The 13,456-nt window shown below is 51.8% G+C and overlaps 1 protein-coding gene across 1 annotated transcript; it reads right to left on the bottom strand.

Annotated features, from left to right (window-relative positions):
• Positions 1-10,592: 10,592 nt before the first annotated feature.
• si:dkeyp-69e1.8 (uncharacterized protein LOC100001340 homolog) lies at positions 10,593-13,364 on the bottom strand. The gene is made up of 3 exons (XM_056288004.1): positions 13,281-13,364; positions 12,178-12,332; positions 10,593-11,806 (listed from the first exon to the last, which is right to left on the bottom strand). Exons 1-3 carry the CDS (start codon positions 13,303-13,305, stop codon positions 10,922-10,924), a joined length of 1,065 nt encoding a protein of 354 aa, XP_056143979.1. The 5' UTR covers positions 13,306-13,364; the 3' UTR covers positions 10,593-10,921.
• Between the last annotated feature and the right edge of the window lie 92 nt (positions 13,365-13,456).

Below are 13,456 nucleotides of genomic sequence, written 5' to 3'. Positions count from 1 at the left end.
GTTTGCGGGTCGCGTGCGTGCGGACGTGCACGTCTGTGGAGAATTAGTATGTATGTAGACATTTTTCGGGGGTCAAGTTGTTGTGACAGTCCCACACGCTAGGCCAGAGTGCGGACCACCCTGCCTCCGCCGAGGGGAAGAGTGGAAAAGGAAAAGAAAGAAAAGATCAGTTTAATCTGTCACAGTTTAACCCGACATGATCTAGCGGACGAGCTGCCAGCGGCGTAGCTTCCCAGTTAAATAAATATGACAGCTTCCTCCAGATAATTACCACGCGGGGACCACGTTGAGTCATAGCAACAGTTAATTATTACGCAGGCCACGGTGAATACACAGATTCATTTTTTTCAGACCCCCTTCCGCCCCCCCTCCCCCTCCCCCTCGCCCCCCTCCCCCCCCCCTCTCTCTCGGCTCGCGAGTTCCCGGTGTGTGCAGCGTCTCGGTGAGTGATGGAGTGTTCACATGCTGGCCGTGACTGGCTCTGGCACCGGCCTGGAAATGAAGTAATCTCGGAATTTCGATTGAAAAGGAAAAAAAAGAAAAAAAAACAGGGACGACGCTTGACGGGTCTTCATATCGGCAGCGAGGCGGGGTCCGTCTGAGGGGGGGGGGCGGCGCGCGCGGGGCGCGAGTCTCCGCATTTGGCCCCATTTTAGCCGTATTTTTCCTCACGCCGCTGCGCGTGCTGCCGGTGAGCGGGGCGCCCAGTCGCCGCTAAGTGAGCGGCTGTCAGCGTCCCGCGCCGCGGCGGGGCCGTCATATAGAGCGCGCAGCGGATGAATACGTGCGTGCCGAGAAGCCGGATCCCCTCCAAACGAGAGCGCGGCCGGAGCTGAGAGACAGGCGCCGGGCTCGGACATATGGGGCGCATATTGGTGGCGGGGTTGTGATCACAGAAGTGTACTACTTTCCTCCTCTTCGGAGAGGAGGGGGACACAACAAGATTTAGATGTGGTGGAGGCTGTTTTGTTCCCCCTTTAAAGGCGTGTCGGTTGTCCGCCTTGCTCGAGGACATTTGGGAGAAAAGCCTTTTTTCCTACTTCATCCCTCCTCGTGATTGACAGGTCGATAGTCCGCACACATGAGTCAGTGTGTGCGAGTCATTTGCATGCTATAGCGTGACGCACACACACACACACACACACACACGTCATGCACGTGCAAAAGACACACTGCTACACAAATATATATGTAACCACTCAGACAAAGATGCGCACGCGCACACGCACACGGATACACACAAACATACAGACATACACCCATACACACACACACACAGATACACACAGATATACACAGACACACACACACAGATGCACACAGATGCACACACTGACATACAGATACACACACACACACACATACACAGATACACACAGACACACACAAAAGACACACGTACACAAATATATGACCACACACACATACACATACACACACAAGAATACACACAGACATACAGACACACACTCACACACACCCATACACACCTACAGATACACACAGACATATAGACACCCACACACCCACACACACACAGATACACACAGATACACACAGATGCACACAGATGCACACAGACACACACACACACACACAGATACACACACGTAGACGCACACAATGCACACACAGAAGACACACGTACACAAATATATGACCACACACACTGTGTGTGCGTGCGTGTGTGTGCGTGCGTGTGCGTGCGTGCGTGTGCGTGCGTGTGTGTGTAGTGGTGGTGTGTGAAGACACATTAGTCCTGTGATATTATGTTGTTCCACCTACTGACTCCTCTGAGCACTGAGCGCACATCAAAGCCACCACATTCTGTCTGTTTCTCTCACGATTTGTCTCTCACCACACACTTTCTCTGCTCGCCCGGCCCAGCCCGGCTCGGCCCGGCCCGGCCCGCGCCGCCGCTGCACGGGCCGTGCACAAGCTAAACACATTTGTGCAGGAACACGCGATATAAGTGCTTTGATCCCCCATTCACCCAACCCCGAATCCAGCCTTAAATTATAAAAATATTGCAACGCATCAATAATTCCTATTCTGCCGCATGGATCCTTCAGAGTACTCACACCGTCAGACGGGGGAGGGGGGAGGAGGGGGGAGAAGGGGGAGGGGGGGGAGAAAAGTATTGCTTATTCCAGCCGATATGAGACGGAGTCGTAAGAAAGCAATAAGCCCTAAGCCGCTGCCCGTGCAAATGCAAGATATGTGGCGCTGCCTTATCGTTGCCACATTGAGTCCACTGCCCTCTCCGGGCCGGAGCGGAGCCACTGCAGCTGTGCGTCCTCGTCTCGCTTCTCCGCGTGCAGCACGTCTTGTTTACCCCGCGCTCCCCTCCCGCGCCTCGCTCCTCTGCAGGATGCGTGGTTTCAAAGGGACCACAGAACAAATCAGAGGCCCGTCCCTGCGCGCCGATGGCCTGTCTCTCATTTCAGTCGCCGGTTTGAAGGGCGTGTCCTCCCCCTTAGGGCTGTCAGTGGGGATCAGGGGCCTAAGTAGCACCCATGGCCCCCGGGGGCCCTCTGTGTTTCCACGCTGTGTGGGAGCCGGACTGTGTGACACACACACACGCACACACACGCACACACACGCCAAATGCCGAGCACACCGCAGCTGCCTCTGCCCCGCTATCTGCTGTCTGTTGCCTCCATACGCTGGAAAAGCCCCAAAAGCCTCGCCTGCGTCCCTTGTTAGCTCAAGGCCATGTGTGCGCGCGCGTGCGTGTGTGTGTGTTTTTGGGGTTTTGGCATCCTTTGAAATGATATGACAAGATAGGGCCTTTGAACGGGACGTATTATGTGTTTGGCTGAGAGCAACAGCTTGTGTCCCTGCGATGCGAGTTGACGCGTCCAGTGTTGTTTTGAGGCGCTTCGGGCTTGTTAGTCACAGCTCGGCGGTAAAAGCGTCTCCGGGAGACGTTGCTATTCGGAGGCCGCTTGGCGGCTCAGCCGCTCTCGGCTTCCCTGGCGGAGGCTGCGCGCGGGGTCTGCGGCTGCGTGAGAACAACGGGGCGAGAAGAAGAAAAAAAAGAAGAAGAAGAAAGAGAAGATCAATTCCAGGTTGATGGCAGATATTTGTGTGAGACGTGGCTCCAATCTTCCTGCTTGTCTGTCTCCGGCTCCGGGTCTCTGCAGGCCTCCATAAGCTCCCCTCCGCTTTCATATGACACGGTGATACCCATCACAGGCCGCATGACAGCATATGGACCTGAGTGACATTTGACGTATGTGGCAGGAGCGAGTGCAGCTCCTCTTTGTATCTCCCATTCATGTGGTGAAGGCGGGATTACGGCTTGATCCAATAGAGCAGAACTGGGGGAGAACTGGCTCGGGGTCAGATCTGCCTTGAATTAAGCCCGTGTTTCAGAAGGAATAATACAATCACCTCCCCCCAAAGCCCTGTTAAAACAACCGAAGGTTAAAGTGTGCGTGCAAGTACGCACGGTGCGCGCGCGCGCGTATGCACGACGGGCAGACGCGCGAAGCTGTGTGTGTGTAGCAGCGCGCGCGCAAAAGTGCACGCGGGGCGCACACGCGCGTGCAACGCGTGTCTACGTACGTGGGCGCGCGCTGTCCTTGGCCTGCGCCGAGCCCGTGATCAAACCGCAGGTCGGTGTCCGTTACAGAAATAAAGGGTCTGTACTGATGGTTCACACACAGCCCGCGGCCCCGGCTTCAAAAGGCCCCACTCACCGCACCCACTTACAGCCAACGGCGCATGTCAGTTAATGTGGACCACACTATTCATCAATTATGGCGAGCGCAGGGCCATTCCGCCCACACCACAGCTCCACCAGTAGTGAGTTTTCTTGCGTTCTGACTGAAGCCCCCCTAGAGTCCTCAAAGCCCGTCTGCTGGAGGAGGTGTGGTGTAAAACCACTAACTCCTGAGAACTGTCACACAAACAGTACTCAAGCTCCCATAGTCCTTTAATGCCATGTTCTCAGATTCTGACCGCAACACAGATAACTCTTTATAGAGCCCTCTTCTTCCCCGGCGCTCGTCTGTAAACTTGGCCGCCGGGCAGCGTTGTCTTTTCCTTTTAATATGTCTCAGTTTTGCTGCCCCCCCCCCCGCCCGCCGCCACACCAACCCGCCCCCCCTCCATGTAATTGTCTCTTGTCCGTCCACACACACCCCTCCTCCTCCTCCTCCTCCTCCTCCTCCTCCTCTCCCATAGTCCCACTTTAAAACACAGGAAACATCCCACAGTAGACTCGCGTGCACACACACCCCCCCACCAGGGTCCACGACCCTGCCCTCCCACCTACTCTGTTTATCTGTCCCTTGGCAGGCGAACAACTGTCGGGGCGGTTATTGCTCGAGAGTCCAACTCAAAGCTGGAACTCATTTCACGACATCTGATTCTGAAATGTCGGCGTGGGGCACTAGTGAAAGGCACAATGGTTCCCCCCCCCCTTCTCCTCCTCCTCCTCCTCCTCCTCCTTTTGTTATTGAAGTGACAGAACTTGTGTACGGTTGGAAATAAATGACACCAACGTGGTTGCCATATTTAGAAATCGCTCTCAGCCGACATGCAAAACTGAACCAGAGCAGTGCAACATCTCTCTCCCTCCCTCCTTCTCTCTCCCCCCCTCTCTCCCTCCTTCTCTCTCCCTCTCCCTCCCTCTCTCTCTCCCCCTCCCTCCCTCTCTCTCCCCCCCTCTCTCTCCCTCCTTCTCTCTCTCTCTCTCTCTCTCTCTCTCTCTCTCTCTCTCTCTCTCTCTCTCTCTCTCCTCTCCCCCCCCCCTCTCTCTCTCTCTCCCTCCCTCTCTCTCCCCCCTCTGTCTCTGTTGCCTCCTGCACTCCCCTTTGTCGGTCCGTGTCCCTATGACGGAGGTTCCTCCTCCTCCACATCTGGCCGGGTCTCAGGTCAGCGTGAGGGGATGAGAGGTGACCCTCCCGTTGGCCGGCTCCGCCGGTACACGTACTTCCCCTCTACTCGTGACTCCCAAAGCCCCCCCCCCCACCCCCCACCCCCACCCCAGCAGCCGTCCAGCTGCTGGCGCATGTGCGGGCCGGCGGGCTCCGTCTGCGCGCGCGCGCTCGCAGGTCCAGCAGCACGTGCTCGCACCCCTAACCTCGGCAGCTGCGTGCGATGTGGTGTTCACGCCGCCTCCATCCTTTTGTGTCCTTCCCCCCGCCTGTCCGGACATCTTGTTTCACGCGGGAGGGCCCGCGCTCTGGCGAGGTTATGGATGTGCTGCTTTATTTCATCCGCATGGCCTCCCCTGACGGACGCGGTGTTCATTTCAGCCGTGACAAGGCGGCCGACCTCCAAGCGCCTCCTGCTCCGCAGTTCCCCCCCCCTCCCCCAAAAAAAATACGTGCGCCGAGTGTTTTACAGCGCATGACTGATCGCATTTGTGATCTGGCAGCTCGCGTCACGTCAGGCCGATTAATTTTTGTCCAACTCATGTCATGTCTCGTCTGACCTATTTGGTGTCAAACTAGGGTTGGACACCAAAATCTGAACCAGACCACACAGCTGCCTCCATGGACCCCTCTCTCTCTCTCTCTCTCTCTCTCTCTCTCTCTCTCTCTCTCTCTCTCTCTCTCTCTCTCTCTCTCTCTCTCTCTCTCTCTCTCTCTCTCTCTCTCTCTCTCTCTCTCTCTCTCTCTCTCCCCCCTTCTCTTTCATTGCTTCATCCTTGTAGGAAAATATTCCCTCTCTTCATTTACGCTTCCACGAGTGATAAAAGTTGTTGAGATTATGGTGGACTCATAAAACTGCCTGAATTTAGATGTTCTTTTCTTTGCATCCCTGGAAACGCGATATGATCTGACAATTAAGCGTCGCACCGCTTGTTCACACGTACAAAAGCCCTCTGTCTCCCTCCCTCCCTCCCTCCCTCGCTCTCTCGCGCACACACGCGCGCACATGCACATACACAAACATACACACTCACAAATACACTCTAAATTACACGCAGGTACATCCCCACATGAATACAATACACACACATGCACACACACACACAAACACACTAAAATCTGCATATGCACACACCTGCATTGACTACACGCACGCACGCGCTTACACACACACGCACACATACACACAAACACACTAAAATCTGCATATGCACACACATGCATTGACTGGACACACGCACGCGCTCACACACACACACATGCACACAAATACACTCTAAATTACATGCAGGTACATTCACCCATGAATACAACACACACACATACACACAAACACAAACACACACACACAAACACACATGCATACACACAAATACACTCTAATACACCCATACATGAATACAACACACACACATGCGCACAAACATACACTAAAATCTGCATGTGCACACACATGCATTGACTACACACACGCACGCACACACGCACACACACACAGATAAGGACAAGCATCAGCTTGTCCACGTGCTTCATAAACAATTGTAGCCACACACCGACGTACACTAAAATCTACACACATACGCGCACACATGCATTGACTACACGCACACACAAACACTACACACACGCACACACACAGATAAGGACAAGCATCAGCTTCTCCACGTGCTTCATAAACAATCGTAGCCACACACGCGCACACCAGGGAGGAACATAAAAACAGCACTAATGGGAAAAAGATGAGAGGATGAAAACAAGCACACCCGGAGAGGAGGAGAGGCGCGGCTGCTGGACACCGTCTCGCAGCCCGCCGTCTCGGACCCGGCAGCGGTCTAGGACCCGGCCGCTGTCTCGGACCCGGCAGCGGTCTCGGACCCGGCTCTGCCGGCACACAGGAACCCAGATAGCCTGGTGTGACAGCTCTCCGCAGTCTGCCTCGTTAGGGGAGCCATCGTGAAATTGCCAAGTTGAATAACGTCGGGCTAAATATTACATTTGCACGGCTGGGTTTTTTTTAATCCCTTTTTTTTCTCCTTTCTTTCACTTTCTTTCTTTCTTTGTTTGTGTCTTTCCCGTTTTCCTCTCTCGTGCTCTCTATGGCTGTGCGTGCTGTGTGCTGTTTTCTAATAAAGGATCTTTGTTCTGATGGAGGCTATTATAACTATCCTAGAGAAATCAGCGTTACATAGGGTTTATTTCCTATTATGAGAGAGGGGGGAGGGGGGGGGACACACCGTGTGCTCTCCCACTGGACACAGACCCGCGCCTAGCGTGTTTTCTGCTACGTGGTCTTGTATCTTGTCAGCCTCCGGTCCTCAGGATGGGTTTTACTTTCCTCCCCACATGTACTACGGCACACATGGCAGCCTTGTCATCCCCCCCCGAAGCAGACCCGGGGCTGCATAGTGTCCGCATTCCTGCGTTAATTTCTGTTTATATGATTCTTACCACTGCGATATCCTCAAGTGTGACTGTTTCCTGTTTTGTTTTTTGTTTTTTCCCATTTCTGAAGTTGTTAGACGTTTACTCACTTTTTAATTGCTGTTTGCGCACAGCATAGAGGACGTCCATTACTCAGATTTCAGTTGATTATTTCTCACTTATCCCTATACTAGTTACTGTTTCTATGCCAACCGTAATAACCGTACTATACTAGTTACTGTTTCTATGCCAACCGTAATAACCGTACTATACTAGTTACTATTTCTATGGTAACCGTAATAACCGTACTATACTAGTTACTATTTCTATGGTAACCGTATTAACCGTACTATACTAGTTACTATTTCTATAGTAACCGTAATAACCGTACTATACTATATACTATTTCTATGGTAACCGTAATAACCGTACTATACTAGTTACTATTTCTATGGTAACCGTAATAATCGTACTATACTAGTTACTATTTAAGTGGCAACCGTAATAACCGTACTATACTAGTTGCTATTTCTATGATAACCGTAATAACCGTACTATACTAGTTACTATTTCTATGGTAACCGTAATAACCGTACTATACTATATACTATTTCTATGGTAACCGTAATAACCGTACTATAGTAGTTACTATTTCTATGGTAACCGTAATAACCGTACTATACTAGTTACTATTTCTATGGTAACCGTAATACCCGTACTATACTAGTTACTATTTCTATGGTAACCGTAATAACCGTACTATACTAGTTACTATTTCTATGGTAACCGTAATAACCGTACTATACTAGTTACTATTTCTATGGTAACCGTAATAACCGTACTAAAGTAGTTACTATTTCTATGGTAACCGTAATAACCGTACTATACTAGTTACTATTTCTATGGTAACCGTAATAACCGTACTATACTAGTTACTATTTCTATGGTAACCGTAATAACCGTACTAAAGTAGTTACTATTTCTATGGTAACCGTAATAACCGTACTATAGTAGTTACTATTTCTATGGTAACCGTAATAACCGTACTATACTAGTTACTATTTCTATGGCAACCGTAATAACCGTACTATACTAGTTACTATTTCTATGGTAACCGTAATAACCGTAGTATACTAGTTACTATTTCAATGGCAACCGTAATAACCGTACTATACTAGTTACTATTTCTATGGTAACCGTACTATACGACATACTATTTCTATGGTAACCGTACTAACTATACTATACTATGTACTATTTCTATGGTAACCGTATTTTAAACTATATATTTCTATAAAGCAGTCTGGCAAGTCGGGCTCCCTCGGCCTAATAAAAGAGAACAGGGGGCGACTCGGAATGAGACAAACCTCACCGACGCCACGTCAAGCAAATTATCGGAGGGCATTTCTCAAACCTTCAAACTTTTATTTTTGGCGGGGGGGGGGAGGGGGGAGGGGGAGAGACTTGCGCGCGCTGAGCTCCCGACGGTGAAGAGTGGGTGAGTTGTGCGCGAGCCGGCGAGGGGAGGAAGGGACCTCGTGCGCGCGGTTAAAGGAAAAAGTGTGTCATCTTGTTTATTTTCCCTTCGCTTCGCTGTCTTCTCGAGCCCCACGAGGCGCGATGATAACAAAAAAAACACCGCGGTGTCCACGTCTCACAGTGGACACCTCCCCCCCTCCCTCCCTCCCTCCCTCCCTCCCTCTCTCTCCCCCACCACACACGCGCAGGCCTCCGCGAGGGACCGCAAGGCCCTTAGAACAACAGTTCGGCTCTGAGGGAGAGGCGCAGAAGTTACGGGCCCGCGCGTTAACGACGGGTCACTGGTGACTTCCCGAGATGTTTACTCGGCTCTCTTTCTTTTCCTTTTTTCTTCTTCCCGGCTCAGTTCGCGTACAGGCCCCAAATCAGCTCCCTACCCTCCCCCTCCCACCTCCACCCCTCCACCCCGTCCTACGGAGGTCTCATCTTCCCCGCTAGGCCCCCCCCGGGGAGCCGCGCGCCTCGATTTGGGAGCCCTCTCGGCTACTTCGGATCGGCCGCGCGCTTTGGCGTCTACCCCCCCCCCCCGCCGCCGCCGCCGCCGCCGCCGCCGCCCCCCAACACGCACACTGTGCCGGGTCTCTTCCGAGGAAATTAATCTCCCGGCTCTCGCAAGTCCTCCCGCTCCGGTCTCCCCGAGTCTATCGTTGCTCTCTCTGTCTTCTCCTAAATGTTCATCCGCAGCGAGGCTGGAAAATATTTGGACAGGTGTTCTTTTTATATACACATCTCCCTCCTACGTCATCCTCGCTGCAGTTTTATGCGGAGAAGAGGGGCAGCGTGTTTTGGCCCGTGTGCCCCCATAGGCTGGTACCGTATACTGTACTCTATCCTGCACTCCGTGTGTAATCCCTGACAATAAAAAACTGTTTAGCACCAATTTTCCCTTAGTTTTAAAACTTTCTTTTTTTCCTGTTTCAGACAACTGTGGAGGCCACATCTGGAGGACAGATGTAGTCTCTAAAGCGTGCTTTCTGCTTTCGCCCCTCTCTCTCTCTCTCTCTCTCTCTCTCTCTCTCTCTCTCTCTCTCTCTCTCTCTCTCTCTCTCTCTCTCTCTCTTGCACGCGCTCTTTCTCGCTCACTCTCTCCCCACTCTCTCTTTCTCACTCCTTCGTTCCCTCTTTTTTTTTTTTTTTTTTTGGGAAACATGAGAGCTGAGCTAATTCGCTCTCTCCCTCCCACCCCGGCCGGACCACCCACATTCGGAAACGCCTAGCTGCTCCTAAGGCAGAGCCTCCGGCAGTTTAGGGAGAGGGAGAGAGGGAGAGAGGGAGAGAGAGATGTAAGGATGGGTTATGACTGATGGTTTTAGCAGAGTATCAATTACATCAATGTCAAAACCATAACCTGCCATTGTGTAAGGAGAGAGGCTAACTGAGACAGCTAACATATCTTTGCTTCAGCGCTCAATTGGGCCTCTACGGTATGTTAAAATGCAAAATCCCGGGCTCTTCTTTTCTTCTTTTTTTTTTTGCTTTTTGGGTCGTTGTTCGGCCCACCAGCATATTCTGCAGTCTCTCATCTCCTTGCCCAGCATTTGATGTTGCTTGTCAGAACACATTACCGCACAAAGTGTCTCAGTAACTGAAGTTTCCCCTCGGTGCATCCTCACATTGCTTGTGTTTAGTAGCCCAAGTCATGGCCGTCATGTGACCTTGTTTTCTAAAAAACTGGACTGCGGGTCGAGTTGCGGACCAGATGTTCTCGGTAATGTGCGTGAAAACAATAAGAGAATGCGTTTGAAAAGCGGCTTTTATTTGCTTGGGTAAGCAGTAAATTAACTTGGTTCAACTCAAGAGCGTCAGCGTTTGCCATCTAGGGTCAATGTCGCCACCCAGTGGTCGTGACTCGTTACTGCTACTTAAAACATCTGCAACGCTGAATGGGTACAACTTAAGAACAGGCATTGTTGGTTATTGGTTAAACACTCATCATATCATATACGTTTTAACGTGTGCAAGCCAGTAGTTTAGGGATACACTGGGAGGTGCCATGCAGTGAAATGACTTTAAGGTGCGACTTTATGCAAACGCTGTAATATCAGCTGGGGACGTTAGCTCCCTCTCAAAGGTTTTCATTTATTTTTTTGTGTTTTCCTCCTCCCCACCTCAGTGGCTATCGACCCAACAGTGGCTCCCAGCATCCCCCCGAATGGCCCGCCAACAAACAAGCCGAGCAGGGACCCCAGGAGAGCCTCCTTTCTCACGAGTTTAGGCAACCTTTTCATCCATCCTGTCAGCATCTCCCACAAACCCCAGAGAAAAGAGGGAGGAAGGTGGGAAGCGGAAACCGAGGTGGAAGGGAAAATATTATCTATATCCACACTTAGGTCATTTATGCTTCTCTCTGCCTCCTCCCTCGCTTTTTCCATGTCTCTGTCATCGGTGTCTTCTTTTGGATGTCGGCCTGCTGGATCTTCCTGACCGTCTACCTCCTCCTCTCCCGTTCCAGATCGCTCCCTGTTCTCTCTCACTATCTCTTCCTGTCGCTGTCTCACCCTAGCCTCGGCCTCCTGGTAGAGAGGGCAGCTAAAGTGCTCAGTCCCACTCTCCTTCACTGCCTGTTCGACTTTCTCCAGCAGCTCCTCCACGGTCTTCCTCTCCTCCTCTTCGCTGCTCCCCTTTTTCAAGGTGTCGAAGCGGTCGCCGCATCTTTCCACAAGCTCCAGGAGATCCTTGCGCTGTGTAATGAGGTGTTCCTCCAGCTGTTCACCCTCGTCCAGCTCATCTGTCTGGGTGAAGAGCACAATGGTGTGTCCACTGACAGCAGAGGGGCCGAATATCTTCTCCAGGGCGTCGAGCGCCTTGGGTTCCCCGTCGGCAGGCTGGTTCGCTGGGACACACAGCAGGAAGGCATGGGGACCGGGGGTGGAAAAGGCAACAAATGAGGAGATGTGGTGTCTCGCTTCTTCTGGGTTGCAGCCCGAACTGAACCAGTCTGGAGTAGTGACTGCTATTACCTGTTGGCAGAATGAAACGGATGAAGAATCAGTTTAATTTGGCCAAGTATGTGTAGGCCTACACGTACAAGTAATAGGTCAAACTATGCATGATTTAGCTTTGGATGGTTTTTTCATCTTAACCCCTGGTAAAATCTCCCTGGAAGAGGTGCTGAATGAATTCAAACGTTTTCCCTGATTCGCACACCTTCCGGCAAACGGGAGGAACTCCCCCATGAAATCAGCTGGTGCGGTGCTGGGTTGGAAAGAAGGCCTTGCATACACATGGCACTCCACGGCACATGGTCGTGTATCACTGTTGTGCAGTACAATACAAAGGGGCACCAGTAGGAAAACATGATCTGCGTATCGTATCCAGACACACGGCATACCTGCCTCCCCGCAACATCCCCCTTGTGTTTGTGGCATTCCTGGATGACAGCATCCTCGGGGGCATGCTGGGAACCAAAGCCTTGCAGGCCAAGTATGGTGCTACACGCTGAACTCTGTCCTGCGCCCGCCCGGCCCAGCAGAACCAGCTTTAGCTCTGTTAGCAATTACAAAGAGATCAAGAGACAGCGTGTGTGTCAATAAACAAGTTGGATATCCTTTCATAAGCCCTACGTGTTTACTGATCTCTTTTTTACAGCCTCGTAAAACCAACAGCTGTAGTACTGGCGTGCCATTGTATCGGATCTAGCGATCAGTCGCGTAAAAGTTGTCCCGTTAAGCGAGCTGTGACGCCGAATTATGCAGCCCCGAAAGAATAGGTACGTACCCCCGCCCCCCCGCCCCCCGACGTCGCCCATCCGTGGCATCGCGGGAACGCGCGTCCATTCACCTGACGCGACCCTCGATTATTACGCCCCCATCTCGCGTAAGGTAATGACAAATAGCGACCCGTGGTCGATTTTTATCGATTTTTTTTTAGATTATCAACACGCTTTCACAAACGTAGTCGCGCACCGAAAGCAAAAAGCGTTTCCCAGTTGTAATTCGCCTTCTAGCAAAACGAATTAATTAATGACGATGATAATAATAATAATAATAATAACAGTCAGAAAAACAGCAGAAAAGAAAACGTGTTTCCCATACATGATTACGTTTCCCCACACGAGAGCGTTTCTCGTGACGCCACGGATTCGTGGGGGGGACACATTCTTACGGGGATACAAAATCCGCCGTCGCACGCACGTAACCGCAACACCTAACTCGCTGCGGCAATTAGTACGGCCGTTAAAGGCAAACGCTCCCCGACGGTGGCACCGTGTCTTTAATGTGCCCCGGATGAAAAGCTTCGAAGCGTCTTTTTCATCCAAAACCGCCCCGTCGGTGCCCCCATAGAAACGCGGATGGGGGGGAGCCGCGGGCGGGACGGTGACATCGCCCTTCTGTCTGGAAGCATCCCTTCCCCGCCCCCCCCCCCCAAAGGTCTGGTCATGACTCTCGCCGACGAAACATACGAGACTTCGACGATGGCGCCGAAGCGTGATACCTGTTCTTGAATCCCCTGACGCCATTTCTTGTACTTCCCAGCTGCAGCGGTTTACTCGGGGGCAACAGCAGCTCCACTTCCTCGTTCCTGTCGTCTGACTCCTCTGCTTCGCTATTGGGCCTGCAGGACTGTTCCCCCCCCCCTCCCCCCTCTATGGGGTGGACCACGGGACACAC

The sequence above is a fragment of the Lampris incognitus genome, chromosome 10 (assembly GCF_029633865.1).
Source record: "Lampris incognitus isolate fLamInc1 chromosome 10, fLamInc1.hap2, whole genome shotgun sequence".
Lineage (NCBI taxonomy): Eukaryota > Metazoa > Chordata > Actinopteri > Lampriformes > Lampridae > Lampris > Lampris incognitus.
The sequence above is the reverse complement of the archived record's forward strand: the minus strand, read 5'-3'. Positions and strand labels throughout refer to the sequence as shown.